This window comes from Schistocerca piceifrons, chromosome X, assembly GCF_021461385.2.
Source record: "Schistocerca piceifrons isolate TAMUIC-IGC-003096 chromosome X, iqSchPice1.1, whole genome shotgun sequence".
Lineage (NCBI taxonomy): Eukaryota > Metazoa > Arthropoda > Insecta > Orthoptera > Acrididae > Schistocerca > Schistocerca piceifrons.
Window position 1 is genome coordinate 553,615,552 of NC_060149.1, and position 24,080 is coordinate 553,639,631.

General features: G+C 42.3%; 1 protein-coding gene across 3 annotated transcripts in view; it reads right to left on the bottom strand.

Annotated features, from left to right (window-relative positions):
* The window catches only part of LOC124721331 (syntaxin-binding protein 5), a 1,049,372-nt gene that overhangs the window by 526,068 nt on the left and 499,224 nt on the right, over nucleotides 1-24,080 (bottom strand). For all 3 annotated transcript variants that reach the window (XM_047246245.1, XM_047246244.1, XM_047246243.1), the window contains exon 4: nucleotides 17,194-17,328. In XM_047246245.1, the coding sequence (XP_047102201.1) occupies nucleotides 17,194-17,328 (135 nt within the window). The remainder of the gene's footprint in view (nucleotides 1-17,193; nucleotides 17,329-24,080) is intronic.

Consider the following 24,080-nt stretch of genomic DNA (forward strand, 5'->3'; position numbering starts at 1 on the left):
AGTGTTCTACAAGTTGCCCGAGACTGGACTTATACAGCTACTTTTCCTCAGTGTTACAGTTTCTAAAATGTTCAGGGTTTTTCAGTATTGTGAATTACGTCAAAACATCATCATATTGGATACATTAATGCAGACGGACTGCACACACATGATTCATATTAAATAAAGAAAATGTTGACTAAGTTTATCTACAGTCCCCGTTTCACGTTGCTCCCGACCTGACAAAAGCAGCGTTAAAAATCTAGAAATCAAGATCTCACAAATACGTTATGCTTTAAACAGTTTAATAATGTAGTATAACGACTAGAATTCACTTTCTTCGTTGTTTACTTATTTTCCAAAAGCGTTCCAATTGTTTAACATTAAACTTCCCTCAGAATTAATAAAAAAATTCAATTTCAAATTTTCATTGTTATCTACTGTAAATATGCTCTATTATTGATTAAAAATTACAATCTCGAGCTCTCTAATCAACGAAAAGTAGAGATGCAATACGCATATTCAAACATAACTTTGCAGCATAATTAATCTTTCGGAATAATATTGGGCGGAAACATCTCTAAAATATTCGATACGTCGCGAAGCGAGCAGAACAAAACCAGTATCGGAAACAGCGCTTATTCAGGCGGCCGCAGTTAGCGGTAATGTTACTTGCCTCTGAACATCAATGTTGCATGTTCGGTTTGCCTCTGTGAAGGTTATTTTTAATTCCTGATGGGGAACATGCGTGCGCAGAGAAATACGACAGTTTGCTTTCGTCTCTACTGGGAGGTTAGTCTGTCTCTCTAGTCACGAATGTACGCAGTCCCTCCAAGAGACTTCATTCACTAGATATCGCAGCTAACAATGTTTTCAGGAGAAGATAGCACGCTCCTTTTAAATTGCCTTTCCTGTCGATGGACACGGTCTAAATTACGATATTCCAAAACGCAATTGTAAAAATTAGTGTCAAGATAACATAAATGAAAGGGACTTACGGGAGCTAACACAAAAGTGTATAATTCGAAAGACGATGATTATTTTAGTGGATGTGTCAAACCATTCTAGAACAGTTCATTGGCGCACGGAACGAACACAAGTAATGCCAAGGTGTTGCAGGTCATGTGGAGAAGGGTTGAAATGGGTATAATATTTCACATCTTAGAAAAATTTTTATCAGCCCTGTGCACTTTTTTCCAACCTAAGGTGTCTTAAGTTGACAGTTTAGACACAAATGATTCAATCACAGTGTGAAAAGGAAGCTAAGCGAAAATTCAGATCGTCGATTTAGCTGGTTTTCAATTGGATAAAATGTCAATACACATGCTCTGAGCTCTGGAGAACAGGGTTTTTTGATTTTCCCACTGACGGACTGGAATCAACTTTTCTCAGTGTCACATTCTACTCTTAATTAAAAAATTAATTGCGTGCTTCACGAAAACTCGCTGTGCCTATGAAAATCAATTCTGTATGCTTCAATTATAAGTTCACCATCCGTTTTACTTAACTAAATGTGACTATGGAGAAATGCTTATCTTCGCCAAGTTCAATCGATTAACCTATCAACCGCCGATAAATAATTAACACGGCACTTCTTGCTCATGTTTCGATTAATTTATTCTCTCAGTACATTTACCAGGCCTTTTAAACAAACGATCTAATGAAGGAAGAATATCACGGTATATTTAGTAATTTCAATTTCTGTCAATGACTTTCCCACGCAAGTAATCTATGCCATTTTAATGTCGTGAGCTCCACTTTTATACAAATTGACTTCTACAGTCTTTACATGACGTAGAAACTTAACCTTGTCCATGTTGCATCACAACTGCTGTTAACAGTCTCGCAGAGCGTGAATATGCGCTGTAACGTAACAATGGAATGGCCCATAAACCTGTAAGGGCTGAGTTCGAATACTTAATGAAAACAGCGAAATATGGGTTACTGGCGCAACACTTATTACTACCGAGGCACACACATTGCGACATTACGTCTCTCATTAACATTTGAATGAAAACACTCCTGCGGTTTTCCCGGTGAGATATGGACGCATCAACTAGCGAGGCAAACGAGCACGAACAGTTGGGAAGCGAAAGGCGCAACTGTTCTACTCTGGATAGGAGTCACGTCTCCTCCTTACGCCCTGAAAGATACCTCTGATTATCTACGAAAGACTTTCCGAAAACAATCAGGCTCTGCATTAAGCCAGTGAAGTGACTGTAGCATATGTGTGAAATGAAACAACGATGAACAGTACTCTAGATAGCGTAACAAATTAATTAGTAATCTCTCTTTCTCAAAACGAAAGTACAGCTGATGGAAATATTACTATGGACGTAAGTGTAGCGCATGAGTAAGCAACGACGTTAGCATGTAACTAGTTTTACCAAAAATACAACTTTGCTTTTTTTCCCCATCACAGAACAGGGCCAACTAGCTTGTTATGAGGGTACCTACAATTTAACGTAGAATGTACATCTACATCTACATGGATACTCTGCAAATCACATTTAAGTGCCTGGAAGAGGCTTCATCGAACCACCTTCACAATTCTCTATTATTCCAATCTCGTACAGCGCGCGGAAAGAATGAACACATATATCTTTCCGTACGAGCTCCGATTTCCCTTATTTTATCTTGGTGATCGTTCCTCCCTATGTAGGTCGGTGTCAACAAAATATTTTCGAATTCGGAGGAGAAAGTTGGAACTGGAATTCTGTGAGAAGATTCCGTCGCAACGAAAAACGCCTTTCTTTTAATGCTGTCGAGCCCAAATCCTGTATCATTTCTGTGACACACTCTCCCATATTTCGCGATAATACAAAACGTGCTGCCTTTCTTTGAACTTTTTCGATGTACTCCGTCAGTCCTATCTGGTAAGGATCCCACATGGTGCAGCAGTATTCTAAAAGAGGACGGACAAGCGTAGTGTAGGCAGTCTCCTTAGCATGTCTGTTACATTTTCTAAGTGTCCTGCTAATAAAACGCAGTCTTTGGTTAGCCTCCCCCAGAACATTTTCTGTGTGTTCCTTCCAATTTAAGTTGATCGTGATTGTAATACCTAGGTATTTAGTTGAATTTACGGCTTTTAGATTAGAATGATTTATCGTGTAACCGAAGTTTAACGAGTTCCTTTTAGCACTCACGTGGATGACCACACACTTTTCGTTATTTAGGGTCAACTGCCACTTTTCGCACCATTCCGGTATTTCTTCTAAATCGTTTTGCAGTTTGTTTTGGTCTTCTGATGACTTTATTAGTCGACAAACGACAACATCATCTGTGAACAACCGAAGACGGCTGCTCAGATTATCTCCAAAATCGTTAATATAGATAAGGAACAGAAAAGGGCCTATAACACTACCTTGGGGAACGCTTCTGTTGTTCTGTTTTACTCGATGACTTTCCGTCAATTACTACGAACTGTGACCTCTCTGACAGCAAATCACGTATCAAGTCACATAACAGACGATATTCCATAAGCACGCAGTTTCAATACGAGCCGTTTGTGTGGTACAGTGTCAAAAGCCTTCCAGAAATCCAGAAATACGGAATCGATCTGAAATCCCTTGTCAATAGCACTCAGCACTTCATGTGAATAAAGAGCTCGTTGTAAACTACCTTCTTATTCATGTAAGTACACTGATTAACTATTAGAAAAAATTCCAACCCCAATGAAGGATTGAACCCCGTAATTTTAGCCTACGCGTAAAGAAACAAATTCACTAGAAATATTAAAGCGATTTCTGTAAGGCTTCCTGTGCTTCTTTACTACGCCGGCGAAGGTTACAAACCCAATGCTCTGGGTTTCAGTCCTCAGCTGGCGATGGAAGTTTTGCTGATAATTAACATGCGTACTTATATGAATAACTAGTAGGTTCGAATTCTGTGTTTAATTGCAGGTCTCCCGTATAACAAGCCGTGTGATCCAGTTCTCCGATGGAAGCAAATGAACTAAATATAGTCTTTAAAAGAACTATACACTGCAAGGCAAAGTGCCCATAAAGCGACCTTTATAAGCAGAATAAACGTCTTGCCGCACTCTTTCTAACGATGATACTTTTACAGAATACTAGTTACTTCCTGTAAGAGTGTGCGATGTTTTACAGCGTCAAATAACTTTTTATTACATTTTAAACTATTGCTCTATCAGCCTAACTGCGATGAGCTTGGAAATAAGGAAGTAAGGAAAAAGAGTTAAGGAGTGTAAGCGCTCTGACGACGTCATAAGCATTACAGATGAAATACAGGCTGTGAATAGGAGACAATAGGGGCTGAAATCGAGCGAAATTCGTCTAACCTTAATGAGAAAAAATACGGAAAACCTATTGTATATGTGGGTGAGCAGGCAACAATTTAAAGTGCACTTTTCGCGACTGCGAATCCATTGGCGTAACTAATACTGTCCCTCTCACAGGCGTATATTGTCTATTGAGGCCTAAGCGCTGTAGTGTGCGAGTGAGACAGACGAGAACCTACGTCTTAGGGAAACCCAGTAGAAGCCGTTGTGGCCAGGGAGACGGAGCAGCGTTAAATATGGCGGACCTAATATCGGCTATACAGGGAAACATTTATGGAAACTATTTAATTCTGTAGTAATGCAGGGAATGAAGCCACAGTAATTTTAATCCGCCATCCTCCATAAATTTTCATAGTGATCCCAATAAAACTTGAATACTGATCATACCTATAATAGTTTAGGGTTTACTGTTTACGTGAAATTAACAAGTACTGTAACAAAGACCTGAATACTAAAATCTGAACGCTTTTGTCGATCATAACGATCGACATTTCATATAGAATCGCATCATTAAAAGATATAGTAAATTTAAATTATCAGTATTTTCAGTTGAGCATCAGATCATCATTTCCTCCACACAAAACACATTGAACGATGACAGCATGAAACCTTATTGAATCATTAGGTCATACAATATTTGTTGTAAAATTTAGTGCATAATAGCTACTTTTGTTCTTTATTTATCAGAAAGCACATTGGTGCAAGGCTACTACCGTGGCATTCAAAGCTATGAAGGAAATTGTATTGGTTTTACGTAAAAGAATTTAACGTTTGTTATGTAATGTATATTATTGTTACTTTATTTAGAACGTGAAAGTGGTCAAGCGTTGACTATGAAAATATATTAAAACGTAAAATAATGTAGAATAAGCTGTAGCCAATCAGATGGACGGCTTCAGGAAAGGGAACTGCCCTAGTCAGTTGAGCGACAATGTTCGGCACGCGGGGGACGCGGCCGAGACGGGCGGAGGGACAGTTCGGCTGGAGACACCAAAGGGTACAGTTCGGATGCAGACGCGAAAGCGGACAGTCGGTCCTTAGGCAGCTAGGAAGTGTAATGACTTAGAAAATTTGGCGTTGTGTGGTATCATGGGACTTAGTCTCTGATCGGTAACCAGCCGCGCGCCTGGTGTGAACTCTAAATTTTCGCGTAGATGACTTGTATTTCGCGATGAGATTGTGAATGATCGAACTGTGTCAAATGGATATGCGCTCGAGTGTAAAAGTAACTCTAAATACGATCACTTTCGCTATTAGTTTGTTTTCAGAGTAAACATTATTCTAACCAAATCGCAGCTGTGTGACCTACATCATTTATGGGTCGTTGATTTATTTCCCGATATTATTATTGCTGTTATTATATGTTATGTCAACTCTAAATTTCGCAAACTTGCCATCAGCCAGACAATTTAACCAAAAGGTCACAGGTGTCTCATTTAGGGCTTGTAATGCGACACGTGCGGTTCAACCCCTATACGAGTTTGAGCCAAGACATTTCGAATGTCCACTTCATTTCGTTTCAATTCCTCTCACACAATTTACACAGTGGTTTGAACGAACTTTTTAGAAAATTCTCGAAGTGTATATCACACTTTCACTTCAATTTTCGAAGACATTATATCGAAATACGAAACATATTGTTCTCTCAGTTCACAAAATACATTTTTTGCAAATTTTTTATCGTAGCTCCCAGAAGTTCAGAATCAAGCTATCCCATAGAATTCAACAGTTTCTGTGATTCAAATCTTAATTTGGTTTGAGTTATTAATGTTTCCAGGATTTTGCAGAGGATCCTTAAGTACGAAGAATGGATTTCATCTTCCAGATAGTTCCTCTTTCTAGGCCTTTCTTCGTTCTCTTCATCAGCAACGCCAATAGTTTCTGACCATATTCCTTCAAATCCTGTGCCTCTAATGTTTTGCGGTGTGGTAATATTTTTGTTTATTTTTTCCGAACAGTAACAGTTATTCATGCTCTTGTTTTGTAAAATTTCAAAAAGAATATCTGAATATGCAGAAGCTTTACGAAATTGAATCAAGAAAACGTAGGTTGGAGTCCTTGAGAAAAATCGCACAACGCCTGAAGCCAGGCCGGCCGCGGTGGTCTCGCGGTTAAGGCGCTCCGTCCGGAACCGCGCGACTGCTACGGTCGCAGGTTCGAATCCTGCCTCGGGCATGGATGTGTGTGATGTCCTTAGGTTAGTTAGGTTTAAGTAGTTCTAAGTTCTAGGGGACTGATGACCACAGATGTTAACTCCCATAGTGCTCAGAGCCATTTGAGCCTGAAGCCATGTTGACTACTTCGTTACACCAGTTCCCAGATTCCTCTTCGAATGAAGTTACGAAAATGATACCATGAGTTCTATGGAGATGAACTGTGGTTACGAGCCTGGAAGTAAAATTCAGTCTTGTAGGCGCGACACTGATTTTTCTTTTCGGTAAAGACTTTAAGATATCTGTACGTGAAGTGGAATGTGAGAAAATGCGGATAAACAGATTGAGAAGTATGAGATTAAATCGGTGACTACAACAGTGGATGAAGATAGCAGCAGGATACTCGGTTTTAACTGAAGTCTGGAGTCCAGAAGCATCTTCGGTCATAACTCCAGCACCACCGAAAGTTTGAGCAACAAGTTTTTTTGAACATGCTAAATCATCTATAGTCTTTTTTACATATTCAAATAAACCACTTGCTGTTCGCTCAGAACTTACATCAGTGAAATACAAGTATATTCCTTTGCAATAGCCTTCATCGTAAACATGGCGTAGAATAGTAGACATCTGACTTTGATTGGTTACCTCAGTTGTTTCATCGATCATGAGTCCAATAAAAGTAGCCTTATAAATATCTGATTTAATCTGATCTGTAGCAAGACTGGCCACAACATTGATTAGGTCATTCTGTACAAGAGCCGAGGGGCCTTTGAAAACGGTAGCTTTGTTTAAATGCCGAGACAGTGCCACATCATAATTAGAAACTGAGGCAGTTCTATGTAACTGCCTTTATTTAATCACCCCTCACCTTCACTGTGGTCTCTAAGAAAACATTATTGTTTTGCAAGAAGTACCACTGCATCAACCAATCTTTTCACTGCATTTCTAATTTCTTTAACCTTTTCATTGTACAAACGGTCAGCAGTTTTTTTTTCTGATAACTGAATGAATGGTCTACTTGATGAGTGCTGTAAAAGATTTCATATGGGTCGTTTACCTCCTATGTTTATCCAAAGCTGTGGTTAAATACTGTAAATTTGCGAAACTAATATTATACCAGCGCGTTTTCTCAGTTGCAAACAACAAGCATGGCCAGCAACAAAATTTATTTAGTTCGTACAAACCAGACAGCCACACATACTTATCGTTATTCTTTATTTTAAAATACCTTTTGTAAGGGTTCTTATTTTTTCCTTCACTTCACATTGCAAGTGAAAGTACGGAAGAGCTTGAATAGGCCTTCCCTGTCTTACTATCATTAAATCATTCTCGTATTTCAACTGCGAGTATGATCTTTTCACTAATTGTTTTATTAAACATTGTTCATCCATTTCGAAAACTTAGCGCTAGCAACAGTGTTGGTGCATTGCACACTATGATATAAATAATACTAACAAGGCTGTTGAGGATCCTAACAATCGCACAAACACGCTCTTTCTTGCTTTTAGCAACACGTGCTGTGTAGAATTTCGAAAGCCAGTCGTGGAGACGATCATTTGTGAATGGCGACGTGGGATTCCGAAGTCTTGGTGTGCTGATTCTTACATTCCTTCGTAGATAAGGATGTTACAATGACTGTTCTTCCATCTGTTCGATGGTAGAGAACGAGACACACTCCACCTTATGCGCTAATTCTTCATAAGGAAAGCTGGCTGATATTTCAATTATTACTATTGTTTGTTACTTTCTAGTTTACTTTAGATATGAGCTTCGGTGATAGCTTTGATGGTCTACAATATAAGCCACTGATTTCACTAATTTTCAGATTCCTCACTTCCCGTTATTCAAATTGGGTGCTATACATATCATACAAGAGCGTGGAAAAATCATCGTGATGTTTCACACCAGAATAGTATCAATACTGTTCTTGACAACATATGCGAAATTGTGTAACAGGGCAACAATTACGTATATTTGTCCATTAATGTTATGGCTAAATATGTCGTGCACAGTGCTGGGCCATAGATCAAGGACGATTGTTTGTAAAATCAGTCCAGTAATTTTCATGCCATGACGAATTTTAAGGCAGGATCTGAAAGTGCCCTAAACTTCGCCTTTTTCCTAATAAGTAGTTAGTTTTGAAAATACAGTAGTTCGCTTGACGTCTTGCATTTTAGAGAGAACACTAAGGACAGAATCAAAGCAAGCAGGGCATAATTAAGTGGTGTGTTCGGAAGGTATCTGCGATAAGCTATGGAGAAACCGAAGTTCGTTCCTGTAGTGGCCTCACTGTTTTTTCTCTCTACTGAACACTCCATTAACTCAATATACCTACGTCCTGTGGCACGATTCTGGCTTCAGGCGACTCCAAAAACCCATATGCGGAGAATTCTGAAACCGGTAAGGAAGCTGTGGAGCAAATTTTTAGTCGCCTAAACACAGGCTTGACCCCACGATACTTGAGTCAGTGGGGGGGGGGGGGGGGGGGAGGGGGAGGGGAGGGGGGAGAGAGAGAGAGAGAGAGAGAGAGAGAGAGAGAGAGAGAGAGAGAGAGAGAGAGAGAGATATCAGGGAAAGGAAAAAATATATTATAATCAAGTGTGTTTCCTTTCAAGAAAATGATTTAAAAGGCGGTATTACACAGGTTTTGAACAAGGTCGGAACTGGAACTTTATATGACTACTTACAAGTCGCCTCTCATCTTCCAAAATATTAAAAATACTCCAAACCTCAGGTTTAGCCCCCTGCCTCTGCAAACTATAGTATGGACGCTCTTGCAGAGTGCGGTTCTTAATCCTATGCAAAAGTTAAAATTTTTGCTAAAGTGCAGATTGGGCAGAAAATTTTTCGCAGGTATGCGCATTCCACGACTCCATTCTTAAAAATCTAACTCCTGAATGCCAAACTAATTGCCATTTTATAATACTTGCACTTCACGTTTTCCGATAGCATCCACACTCAGTGTCCCAATAAACCAGACAGTGCTCATCATTTACTCGCAGAGTCTTTCTATTGATTTGGCATTGTCTCTAAGGTTTTCTGAATTCTGCAGATTGTTTCGCCTGATGACGTTTTTGGTTCTCACAAATTTTGCTGCAACACCGAATTTCGTTTCAGACTAAATGATCGATGTCAAGCAAATGGTACATAAGTTCATCATATGTGGATCTTATTCAGGGCGAGCAAAATAGAACTGGCCCGGAAAATATTTATAAGACTGATGCGGAACAGGCTGCTGGAAATTAACAGAACTGCCCATCATAGAAAATGCTGGAAACCAATTGCTAGGAGTTAATCGGTTGTCGCCACATGTCTGTCAATGTGCACCTCCCGTAATCCCTGTCCCGAGTACTTCGCTGTATCATAACGTTTCAATGAGTGAGAGGAGCAGATTAACTTAGTGACCAGTTGGATGCAGCACAAAATTATGCTTACGATAAAACATCGTGTTTTAATTGTCGAGAGTTATGCGAAGCATAATTCGTGGAAACGTGGGCGGAACTGAAACTTCCTGGCAAATTAAAACTGTGTGCCGGACCGAGACTCGTGCTCGGGACTTTTGCCTTTGGCGGGCAAGTGTTCTACCGTCTGAGCTACCCGAGCACGACTCACGTCCCGTCGTCACAGCTTTACTTCTGTCAGTACCTCGTCTCCTACTTTCCAAAGGCAAAGGTCCCAAGTTCGAGTCTCGATCCGGCACACAGTTTCAATCTGCCAGGAAGTTTCACATCAGGGCACACTCCGCTGCAGAGTGAAAATTTTCATTCATTGTGTGCGGAACTATTTGTGCACGAATTTGAGACTGGAAATTTTGTGGCAAAACCTGCAGCAAAGCCTGCAGTGCAAAACGTATTGGTTTCGACGTCAATGGTGACCACTTCCACTATTTTCTGTGACATTCGTAAACAACGGTCAATCCTATGTTAGCGTTACTGTAAACATTTTCTGGGCCAGTTTTATTTCGCCCACCCAGGGAAAACAAAAGGCAACGACAATAGGACCCAGTCAAATGTCCTTACGTTAACTCGGAAATTATCCTAAAGTAGTTTCTCTCGAGTCAATATCCTCGACAGTTTTCATTGAATAACTGCTACTGCAGTCGTTGCGTGTGACGCCAGATTGTTTTTCCAACAGAATACACAGTTTCTCAAAACGTTATGGGCAAAATTATACAGATAGTAGAGCATCCTAAACAGACTGTTTTGCGGTAAGGGGCCACTTGTTGGAATAAATACTTTTCTGGTGGTACGAGGTCTGGAATGAGCAATATGTTATGAAACATGAGGAGTTTTCAAACATATGCCTCACACAAACAACTGCCTGCCACACTAACGGTGGCATCACCTAGAAAAACAACACAGTAGTCTGTGACATGTAAACTGTGAAGTTTGTAACTGTTGAAATTTCATGACTGGTTGTCGAAGACGGACCATCACTCTAAGGACCCTGCCGCATCGGGATGGCACGGCAGCTCTGCTGACAGAGACGCCAGACAGAAGCGTGGGACGCAATGGAGCCACTCGCACATGGCATCTACTTGAGTGTGGCACCTCTGCAGGTAGAGCGTCCGCCTCGAGGTTCTGCCGACAGGCCTGCCAGTACACCTGCCGCTCACCCCTACCTAGTTATTTTCCCCCGAGCTCTGTGGGCAGTTTTGACTCCGAATCTTATCTGTCAGATGTAGATGAGGCCAGCAACAAGGGACACTTCATCTCATTACCCAAAATGCGAAATGGGGGAAAAAGGTATTGGGAATTACGAGCGTCACAAATGACATCGAAATAAGTGTCCAAGGAATAGGAAAGCAACAGGAATCACTCAACAGAGGAAAGTCCACTGGACCTGACGGGATACCAATTCGATTCTACACAGAGTACGCGACAGAACTTGCCCCCCTTCTAACAGCCGTGTACCGCAAGTCTCTAGAGGAACGGAAGGTTCCAAATGATTGGAAAAGAGCACTGGTAGTCCCAGTCTTCAAGAAGGGTCGTCGAGCAGATGCGCAAAACTATAGACCTATATCTCTGACGTCGATCTGTTGTAGAATTTTAGAACATGTTTTTTGCTCCAGTATCATGTCGTTTTTGGAAACCCAGAATCTACTATGTAGGAATCAAGTTGGATTCCAGAAACAACGATCGTGTGAGACCCAACTCGCTTTATTTGTTCATGAGACCCAGAAAATATTAGATACAGGCTCCCAGGTAGATGCTATTTTTCTTGACTTCCGGAAGGCGTTCGCTACAGTTCCGCACTGTCGCCTGATAAACAAAGTAAGAGCCTACGGAATATCAGACCAGCTGTGTGGCTGGATTGAAGAGTTTTTAGCAAACAGAACACAGCATGTTGTTATCAATGGCGAGACGTTAAAGTAACCTCTGGCGTGCCACAGGGGAGTGTTATGGGACCATTGCTTTTCACAATATATATAAATGACCTAGTAGATAGTCTCGGAAGTCCCATGCGGCTTTTCGCGGATGATGCTGTAGTATACAGAGAAGTTGCAGCATTAGAAAATTGTAGCGAAATGCAGGAAGATCTGCAGCGGATAGGCACTTGGTGCAGGGAGTGGCAACTGACCCTTAACATAGACAAATATAATGTATTGCGAATACATAGAAAGAAGGATCCTTTATTGAATGATTATATGATAGCGGAACGAACACTGGTAGCAGTTACTTCTGTAAAATATCTGGGAGTATGCGTGCGGAACGATTTGAAGTGGAATGATCATATAAAATTAATTGATGGTAAGGCGGGTACCAGGTTGAGATTCATTGGGAGAGTCCTTAGAAAATGTAGTCCATCAACAAAGGAGGTGGCTTACAAAACACTCGTTCGACCTATACTTGAGTATTGCTCATCAGTGTGGGATCCGTACCAGATCGGGTTGACGGAGGAGATAGAGAAGATCCAAAGAAGAGCGGCGCGTTTCGTCACAGGGTTATTTGGTAACCGTGATAGCGTTACGGAGATGTTTAACAAACTCAAGTGGCAGACTCTGCAAGAGAGGCGCTCTGCATCGCGGTGTAGCTTGCTCGCCAGGTTTCGAGAGGGTGCGTTTCTGGATGAGGTATCGAATATATTGCTTCCCCCTACTTATACCTCCCGAGGAGATCACGAATGTGAAATTAGAGAGATTAGAGCGCGCACGGAGGCTTTCAGACAGTCGTTCTTCCTGCGAACCATACGCGACTGGAACAGGAAAGGGAGGTAATGACAGTGGCACGTAAAGTGCCCTCTGCCACACACCGTTGGGTGGCTTGCGGAGTATAAATGTAGATGTTAAAATAAGCCTCTTCACCTTATAATCACGTTCAAACTACTTATAACGAATCTTTTGGACTCCGGCCCACTGAAAATCGTGGAAAGTCATCGATCGTCTATTTCGTCACAGCCTGTTCCAGATGCTCCAATCACAAGAACTTAACATCACAGAAAACACACATTTCACCATCCGGGCTATGGATGTTTTCCTCAAAACCAACTCCAGGCCGAAATAACACACCTACATCTCCGGCTGCAGAAAATGGGTCCGATACATCAGACGCGCTGAAATTATTTTAGGAAATAATATATGTAAACAAATGAGGCACCTTTCGTTCTTTTTGTATTTAGGGGATTGTTAAGTGAATTTCAGTCTATAATAACGTACTTCTCAAACAAAAACTGACAAATCCCTTCTATGTACACTTTATAGTCGCAACTAAAACAGTAAATATCACTGCGGACAATCAATAATTACCTACCGGTTAGACAGGTCACGAAAATCTTTTCCCCTGGTGAGATTACTTTCCTGAAAAAAAAAAAAAACTGCAAAATTTAGCACTGTAACTTCTTAAATCATCATACAGCGTGTGAAATAACTCTTACATGTTTCGACCAGCAATGAAGGGATGTACTCAGAACGCCTTTTCCTGCATTCCCTCCTTATTTAGAACTTTCGCACAAAGCCACTAGCTCTTCTACTGAGCGTAGACTGAAAGAATTCCTCTGAAGTCTCCGCTGGTCTCTCGTACTGTCAGACCTGAGCGCTGCCAGCAGACCTGCCGTGGCGTCCAAGTGCGGCAGGGTCCCAAGTTCACAAGACTTGCTGGCTTCTTGCTTGCCCTGGGAAGCGAATGCAGCGGCGAGGTGGAATTTCATAAGCTTGACCAGAGCATGGCGCCGAGTACAAAGGCGGGCTACAGCAGGTAACAGCCGGAAATCCCTAAAAGAGGTTTGGTGTCCCAGGCGGCTACGGAGGCTAGGCTACCTGGGCTTTCCGACAGGGGTGTTTCCGAGAAGCAGCTACTGGCGTACTTCCAACCGAGTAGTTTTGCAACGTGGACAAAAGGTCAAGCAAGTCGCAGCTTATATCGCCAATCAATGTATGGAAAATCCTAGTATACAAACTGAAATTTCGAATGTTTTTAACCAGCGGCAAACTCCTCAATAGATCAAAAACATCCGAACGTATACTTTCTGATAAGCTGAAGGAGGAAGCAATAAATGTATATTTCATACTAAGATTCAATTGCCCTGCCTCTTCAAAAAGAAGGAAAAGGTACACAGATTTTGACAAATCGTTGGGAGATATAAGAGTATCCTAAGAAGAATTGTCAATATTCAGGGACATACGAGGAAAAATCATTCGAAGCAAAAATGTCTAGCAAACATGGGCTCTAAAATGTATGCCTTAAGAGTTACGGGCACTTGTTCAGCAGAAGATATTTGTTTTACAGTATCGAAGATGAAGACGTGCTCACAGCTCTTAAAGTATGCATTTTAGAGAAGCCCATGACTTTTATTGCTTCGAATGATCATTCCCGTCATATCTCTGAATATCGACCATTTCACCTGCGACACCCTGTATAGAAATATTTACTTGTATTTGCTGATTTTAAAAGTTGTGCGTGCTGCCACCATTTCATGCTTCAATATTACTTAGTGTAATATGTTGCAAAGTTTTGTAAGATTGCGAAGTGACCAACATGAAGAGGCGCTCATTTTAATATGTATAGTTATAAAAAATATTGTACTTTAATTATGGTAATTTTCAATGATATTCTGTACGAAAGTGTGAACATGGCTAGAGTGGAAATATTTCCCGAAATTGTTACTGGCGGCGCTGCTGCGCCTCGCGATATTTTGCGGCCAATCTTCTTCGCACGACCGGGTCTGGTCTACATTTGATGGAGAGTCTGGGTAGTTTGTTCTCTGGACTGCAGTCCTATCCCAATATTTGAACCCTTCAAAGTTTTAGTGGTGAGATTTTTTTGAGCAGCGAATCGGATCTTATACATTTTCCAGCTGCTTTCCAATGCCATGTGTTTTTGCGAGGAGTAGACTGTAATTTTCCGCAAGCGATAGTTCTATTTAGTGTTGAACTTTAAGGGACAGTAAAACAGCATCACTGATGAAACTGTTATTAACGCACAGTCGAGACTTTCATTTTGGTTCTGCTTCCACGGTAGCCTACCTAACTGGAGAATGTGCCAATTTTATTTGCTATTCACACCATCTTAACAGCACTTAGTTACGACCTTAATTATGTAACCTCGATGCGGAAAAATACGTACTGAATGATTTTATATAAGGCCGTCATGTTTATTCTTGAGGTTTGAGTGAAAATATACAGAATTCAGCTTCGTTATTGTGTTGACTACATCCTTTATTAGTTTTTTCTACCCTCTTATAATTTATCAATACTGTAGCAATGAAAGCCAATTTCGTGTGTGCAATCAGTGCTTGTCTGAGAAACTCTAGTGTCTACAGCTGCTACTTTTAGTAGAACGCATGTACAACAATGGACTACACAAACCTATGTTTGCAAAGCCACACTTCGTTGTCAGAGTCGTTCGCAAGTGCGAACTTCAATAATTGCTAGAACTAATTAGAGCACATTGACGCAACAGATCGCGAATAATTATCTCAGATAGTAGTTCAGCTTGCAACATGTTACAGTAACTAGCAGAGACGCACCTTACATACGGTGTGTGTGTGTGTGTGTGTGTGTGTGTGTGTGTGTGTGTGTGTGTGTTGAACCGTTGAACCGGGGACCTAGAAACGACGGAGACACTTCGTCCCGCCGTAGCCCTCAGTGGTTCACAACGTCAGAACAGGACACAGCAGTCCACCCACCCCACCGCCACCCCACACCGAACCCAGGGTTATTGTGCGGTTCGGCCCCCAGTGCCCCCCCCCCCCCTCCCTCCCCCTCTACCCACCGGTAACGTCTCATACTAGACGAGTGTAACCCCCGATGTTTGCGTGGTAGAGCAATTATGGTGAACGCGTACGTGGAGACAGTGTTTGCGCAGCAATCGCCGACGTAGTGTAACTGAAGCGGAATAAGGGGAACCAGCCCGCATTAGCCGATGGAGATGGAAAATCGCCTTAAAAACCATCCACAGGCTGGCCGACACACGGGACCTCAACACTAATTTGCCAGGTGGATTAGTGCCGGGGACCGGCACGCCTTCCCGCTCGAGAAGCAGCGGGTTAAACCGCGTGGCTAGCTCGGCGGGTTTTATATACGGTACAGCAGGATGTAGTGCCCGGAAAAGTTTCACAACAGGCGTCATCTTTATCACACAAAATTTAACGCCGTGGATACTGGCTCGTTCTAGCTACAGAGCTGGGCACGATTATCGGCAAAGAACTGCTCGCACAGTAGAATTTGAGAAGGTATGTTCACTGATGAGATTTATTTCAACCTTGACAGCGTTTTCAACTGCGGCAATATCTTCGTTGGCAGAAATGTAAGTCCATACGCCACCGTCTCCTAAGATCAGCAGTAGCTATTTTCTACGAAATTTTGGGCCGATATTTAATAAGATATACTAACAGTACCTTATTTGTTACTAATGTGTTCGAATACTTCATGTCGCCTGGTAGTCATTTGAGATGTGCTGCCACAGTTGTAGAGTACTACTAGTTGTCTGCGAGAGGATGTGGTTTTAACACGACAGCACAACATCTCGTCTCTGTATTAATGTCCCTGTACTCCTGAACAACACCGTTGGATTGGAAGTGGGAATCCTGGCCCACTTCCAGTGGAATCGCCTTAACTCGCTATTATGTATTTTTTCCTATTGTGTGCGTGTGCGTGCGTGTGTAATAGTAGTTAAAAATTAAAATGAGCTGGGATGTAGGGTGCTAGCGGGCTGTCTCATAGAATAAAAAACACTGATGTCAGAGAGTATGACAATATTTTAATGCGCCGTTGTAATGCGTGCATTGAGACTGGCGGTCGTTACTTTGAACACTTCTTACCAGCGTAAGTTGTTGCTATAAGGCTGAAATTGTCTATATCAATAAACAACTACATATTAATTCTCTGCCACACTTTCCTATTTCAAAGCTCTCTGACGAGAACTTCTACTATTTGTATAATTTTAACCCAAAAGCTTTGAGCCGCCTGCGTCAGAGCAATGCGTTCACATCACAGTCGTGTGTACTAATTGTTTATTTAGAGTGAACCAACAACAAGCTTGTCACTCTTGTGGAATCCAGTTTTTCTGTATCAGTGTTATACTGCTACGGACGCAAAAGAAGACCACTCTGACTGTTACGATAAAGTTGTGGGGGGAGTTTTTGTGCTGCATATGCTGTTAGTTACACTGTTCGCGGCGGCGGCACCACCACCACCACCACCACCACCACCCCGAATATTTATGGTGGTGGTTTCTAGCATGAAAAGAATATCTGACACATACAATAAATAAATAGTTTCAAGAAACTGTCTATTACATGGGTAATTAAAAGGTGCATACTTACACTTCGATTGCTTTATTCCAGTTGATGACGTATCCCGACAGAACGAAGGATTCTATGTTTACAACGTGAATGTTCCCACGCTCGGTGCCTACGTACAGCCATTTGCTCTGCAGAGGCAAGTGGATGTAGGTGATCCTGTAAAAGGAAATACAAATTCAGTTTACAGATTTTATACCACATACAGTATTTCTACTCACCTCACTCTGATATCAACTTGCAGCCTTTCGAAAAGAACTATAGATATAGCAACGTATTTTGACTTTCGGTGCAAAGGCTACGAAACATTCAATGACTATGGCAACGACTTGCGGAGAAGTGTGTTGAGTTCAGAAATTGTTGTCAGGTGATACAGAATTAGCACAGTGACCTACATCAAAAAAAGTGATCCACTATTCTGGATCAATTTCGCCGGCACTTTCAGACCCAGCTACTTCAGCAAGAAGACTGTGTGTTTTTACGTTTAAACGGAACACGATCTTCGCAAAACAATTGCGTCGAAAAGCAATAATTTCAGGACCACTTACACAGGGGTTGGACAAAAATATGGAAACATCGCGAGAAACGGATACTTGAACACGACTGCAGATGATGGCTAAACCTTCAGATTGCACTGTTGTATTTGAGCACGAACGGCAGCAGTGCCGTGTCCTCAGTACGTTGCAATAGTGTGTCGTGGTTATAACTGTGTTCTGTGTAGCTGACAGTGCATTACGTCGAAGCTCAGTGCACTCGAACGTGGGCAAAATGTTGGTGTTTGGCGTTTCAAGATGCAACGCATGGAAGATATCTAAGGCATACGGGGAAAGCGGGAAATCATCAGCCGCTAAGTCACAACGCGGAGGAAAGTGTGTGTTGCGTGATCGTGGTAGATGATCGTTGAAGAGGTTAGTGACAAAGAAAATAAGAGGACGACAGCTGCAAAAACCACTACAGAACTCAAAATCACTCTCGCGAACCCTTGCCAGCGCAAAAACACCACGAAGGGAGTTCCGTAAGCAACGAATTGCAGGGCGAGCTGGAAATCCTGAACCACTTATCAGAGATGCGAATGTCCGTAACAAGAAAACGTGGTGCCCAAGTCATAAAACCGGTACTATGGAGCAATGGACGGATGTAATTTGGTCGAAAGAGTTTCGTGTCACACTGGTTGCAACTTTTGTCCGTGTTTACATCCAAATTATGAATCATGGCGTACGCTCGATGATGATTTGGGCAGCCATATCAGGGTATTTCACGGTTGTCATGGCTACTCCTCAAGTTCGCATTACCGCCAAGGATTATGTGACCATTCTGCGTCATCAGATCTATCCCATGGCACAATATCTGTTCGCATCTCCCGTGACCACCAGCCACCAGATTCCAATATTATTGAAACTTTGTGATCTACTTAGTACAGAAGTGGGCGTGATCGCTATCCACCTCCATAATCGTTACGTGAACTTATTATTTTGCAGGAAAGAGAGTATAAAATTCCCTTGAAAACCTTACAGGGTCTGTATTGATCTATTCAGAGACGACTGGAAGCTGTTTTGAACACCAACGGATTTCCTACAGCATATTAGGCATGGCAATGCTTTTTCAGAGTTTCAAAATTTTTGTCCAATCCCTGTACTACCAGAGACGCACATCCAGCTTGTGGTTTTATTTAATAACAGGTACGTTAGACTGGCTAATTCCAAGTGTTATATGGGAATTGGTTGTTGCTGTTAGTAATGTTCTAGTCCAGTTTCACATTTATGGACTGCTTAATGATGAAGATGCAGTTGGCTATCGGAAATCGTGGTTGATGGCAAAAACGTGTTACCGCCAGAAGTAAAGTGAGGGAAAAAATGTTTTAGAGGATTTTGATCTAGGATACAATACTTCCGTTACAAATATTGTTTTCTCTGAAGCAATATCACATCTGATAACGCTGTAAAACCAGTTTTGCTGAAATAAACTTAATGAATTACTTTCGTTATTCCTATGATGAAATGTGCTCTGGACTGACTCTCAATTCAACATTGCTCTGGGAAACACGTATCACTTATTTTCAATCTCTTAGACTAAAAACTTCGATGTGTGTGTTCTCGTGAGTATTATCGTTGAAATTCAGCCTACGAATTATATTAAATTCAAATCAGTTTTGGTGGTATTAGTGACTCAGTGGTGAACCTCTTGTATACTCACGCTGAGGGTAATACGTTTAACAGACCAACAGCACCAACACCAATAGCTGTAACAGTTTCCAAATTTCATCGCTTCTTTATCGCATTAGCGCATAATTAAAAATTAGAATCTACTGCAGTATGAATAAGCTGTATCACTGTTCAGATCTGCATTTCCTTCTGAAGCCTTGACATCACTAAGGTGATTGTAGGTCTACAAGATGTTCTAAGTGACAGGGCCATATTTAGACTGTTAGGGTCGGAAACTAGTAACTGTAGTCACCTACGCACAGAGTCTGAACGCCACCACAGAGTGCAAGGAGGAGTATATTTGTACCAATATTAACGATTTTCTACAATAAGCTCTTCGAGTACTTTTTCACATAGGCCTAGTAATCATCACTTTATTGCAAAACCAATAACAGACTCTGAAAGCTTGGACTTTCAGCTATTTTTCAACGTAGTCCCTGTCACGATTGACGCATTTTTGGAGACGCTCCGGAAGCTTTTTCGTACCCGCGTCGTACCACTCGCCCGCTGACTCGTGCAGGAAGGAATGGACAGCTGCCTTGAGCTCTTCGTCGCTTGAGAATTTCAGTCCCTCCAAGTGATGTTTCAAGTTGGGGAACAAATACTAGTCACTGAAAGCCAAACCAGAGATGTATCGCTGATGACTTTACTGTTTAGCGCCCTCCACCATAAATCATCATCATCATCAGAGATGTATGGAGGATGGTCAATGTTTTCCCATCCGAATTGGCGATGATGATGTTTGGTTTGTGGGGCGTTCAACTGCGCGGTCATCAACGCCCGTACAAAGTTCCAAATATTACACAGACCAATTTTTACATAATCCAATCTAACCATTGTAACGAGTGGTGGTGATGAAATGATGATGACACCACAAACACCAAGTCCCTGGGCAGAGAAAATCTCCAAGCCGGCCGGGAATCGAACCCGGTACCCTGTGAACCACAGGCAGCAACGCTAGCCTTTGGACCACGGGCTGAGGACGAATTTGGCGATGAGATCTATCTTGGTGCTGGCGACATGAGAGCGGGCGTTGTCATGGTGCGAACGAACTCCCTTTGTTAGTCGACCCCTCCTTTTGCTCTATATAGCCCGGCATAGCTTTGTTAGTGTTTCGCAGTACCTTGCCGAAAGATTGGTGTACCTCTTTCCAGGTAGAAAACCAGCAGAACGCCTTTTCTATCCCAGAATACCGGATCCATCACTTTCCCTGCTTGACGGCGTTTCCTGTAACTTATTGACATTTGGAGAACCGGAAGGCCGCCACTGTTTCGATTGTTCCTTAGTCTCTGACGTGAAGCAGTGAACCCACGTCTAGTCCCCGGTTACAATTGAATCTAGAAATTCCTCACCCTCTTCCCGCTAACGGCGCAGAAACTTAAGGGTACTTTCGATGCAATTTTTTTTCGTGTTCACTGGGCATCCGCGGCACCGTCAAAATCTGGTCCACGGTAGTCTCAGAGACGCCCCCTATCGGTTCGGCAACCTCTCGCACAGTCACACACCGATTCGCAAGCAAAACTATTTTGACTTTCGTCACTCTCTCGTCCGAACTGACGGACGCCCACAGCCGGCGTCGTCGTGCGCGTCTGTACGGCTCATTTTTTTACGTCCATACATTTTCCTCCATACACATCGGTCAACTGGCGATGGATGTCAATAAGAATTGACCCCATAAAGCACAGAAATTTAATCACAAGACGCAATTCCCATTTGGGGGGAGCGACGATTTTCCATTTCATCGTTAACGGCTGCAACGCAAGGAATAAACGTGGGACTGGCAAGAATAGTGGGGAAGCAAGGAACAAGGCGCTTTTGTCAGATTCAAGCTACAATATGTGATCAAAAGTATCCGGACACCGCAAAAAACATACGTTTTTGATATTATATGCATTGAGCTGCCACCTACTGGCAGGTACTCCATATCAGCAACCTCAGTAGTCATTAGAGATCGTGAGAGAGCAGAATGGGGCGCTCCGCGGAACTCTCGAACTTCGAACGTGGTCAGGTGATTGGGTGTCACTTGTGTCATACGTCTGTACGCGAGATTTCCACACTCCTAAACATCCCTTGGTCTACTGTTTTCGATGTGATAGTGAAGCGGAAACGTGAAGGAACACACACAGCATAAAAGCGTACAGGCCGACCTAGTCTGTGGCTGACATTGCCCACCGACAGTTGACAGTTGACAGGAATTCCAAACTGCATCAGGATACACTGTAAGTACTATGGCAGTTAGGCGAGAGGTGAGAGGTGAGAAAACGTGGATTTCATGGACGAGCGGCTGCTCGTAAGCCACACATCACGCCGGTAAACGCCTCGCTTGGTGTTAGGAGCGTAAACATTGGACGATTGAACAGCGGAAAAACGTTGTGTGGAGTGGCGAGTCACGGTACACAATGTGGCGATCTGATGGCAGGGTGTGTGTATGGCGAATGCCCGGTGAACGGCATCTGCCAGCTTGTGTAGTGCCAACGGTAAAATTCGGAGGCGGTGGTGTTATGGTGTGGTCGTGTTTCTCATCGAGGGGGCTTGCAGCCCTTGTTGTTTAGCGTGGCACTATCACAGCACAGGCCTACATTGATGTTTTAAACAGCTTCTTGTTTCCCATTGTTGAAGAGCAATTCGGGGATGGCGATTGCATCTTTCAACACGATCGAGCACTTGTTCATAATGCACGGCCTGTGGGGGGAGTGGTTACACGACAATAACATCCCTGTAATGGACCGACCAGCACAGAGTTCTGACTTGAATCCTACTGAACACCTTTGGGATGTTTTGGAACGCCGACTTCGTGCCAGGCCTCACCGACCGACATCGATACCTCTCCTCAGTGCAGCACTCGGTGAAGAATGGGCTGCCATTCCCCAATAAACCTTCCAGCACCTGATTGAACGTGTGCGTGCAAGAGTGGAAGCTGGGCCAACACCATTACCGATCGAGGGCGCCACGAACTTTTAAGTCATTTTCAGCCAGGTGTCCGGATACTTTTGATCACATAGTGTAGCTCGGTCCGTCCCGACTGGAGATCATTGGAGACCTTACTTTCCGGACAACCCTCGTATCTCCCACATTCGACCATTTTTGGTCTTCACTGACTGGCCTCATTACGCCACGGCTTAGTCTAGGTCTATCACTCATAAATTGTAAAATTGATGTTTGCGTAAATTTTATCTAGCTGTTTTGTGAATTTTGACAGCATAAAATAAACAATTACATCACTTTATTCGTTAGGGCCTTCTAACTACGAAACGACTGCGCTGGAAGTGTTAAGTTTGGATCGAACTGCAAACGTAATTAGTTTTAGCATAACGGTGACAAAATTAGTTTTTTATTCATTACCCTCACGGGCATGTGTAGATTAATAATGTTAGCAAAGTACCCGACTGGCTAGTGGCGCAATAGCCCAATCAATAGAGAACAAAAAAGATTGAATATCGGGAATAGTTCGTGTAGCCGGAAATTCTTGTACCGTGGTAGGAAGGAGCGCCACGAACTACGAACTAGAAATCCTGACTAATGAGGGATGAATGTGGGATGGAGGTGCGTTTGAAGGTCACTTTCGTACGTCTTTCTTGAGTAACTGTAGAACAGTGACCTCCAGCGAAAACGTATCCCAGTACACAATTTAACTACATTAAATTTACTACAAAAAGGTCCCGCTCATTTTTTCTGTAGGACTAATAGTTACCGTGGTCTATGAAGGCCAGCTATAGCTTTTCAGGTTGCATAAAATGACAATGGTAGGCGGCAGCTACCTGTATGACTCTGTATACGACTGAAGCACCAGAATTCACACAGTCATCCTGTAATAACGACTATTCCAATTAATAGAACACATTTTCCCGAGAAATAAGTATCTCTTTCTTCCAGAGACTCCCATTTAAGTTCTCCTGGCATTTCAGGTACACATTAGTATGCGCTACAGCGTCATGTTCCGATTCTAGCAGCGCATCTCTCAATTCGTCCAATGCTTGCTATCACGCCAGGTGAACAGCGACTCTAAATCCTGAAGCAGTACTCCACAAGACTTGCTACTATCGTCTTGCATACAATTCTTTTACAGATGTACTATACTTTTCTAGAATCATCCTAACACATATATCTTCACAAATATTGATTTCACGTACTCGTTCTGATCAGTTGCATCGTTAGACCCCTAGGTATGTAAATGCTATGACAGGCCCCACAGGTTTACCGTTAATCTTGTAATAGGATACTACCGGGCTATTTGTCCTTGTTATGGACTTTAAGTTGTACTTATCCACATTTAATGAATGCTGCCATTAAGGACACAAGTGGACACCCTCTGTAAGTTATTTTGAATTTCCTTACGATCATCCAGCGGGAATACTCCCAGCAGACAATAGAATCTGATAGTACTACTAACCTGGTCTGACAAATCTTTAATGCATACAGAAAATATTAGAGGTCCTATTACACATCGTTTGTGTACACCCGATGCCGCTTTCGTTTCAATTGACATTTCACCGTTCAGCATGACGTACTGCTATCTGTTAATCGAAAGTCTTCCCGACATATGAAGGATGACAGTTATCCAAAAGCTTGTATTTGCTAGACACGTAGCACTAATAGTAGTAATAGTAAACTTCAATACAACAACGTGTCCAGTATTCTTGCAGTATTAGTAGTAGTAATATAGGCATTTTCATTCTTGCAGGTCTAGTTTGGCTACGATGGGACAAGTAT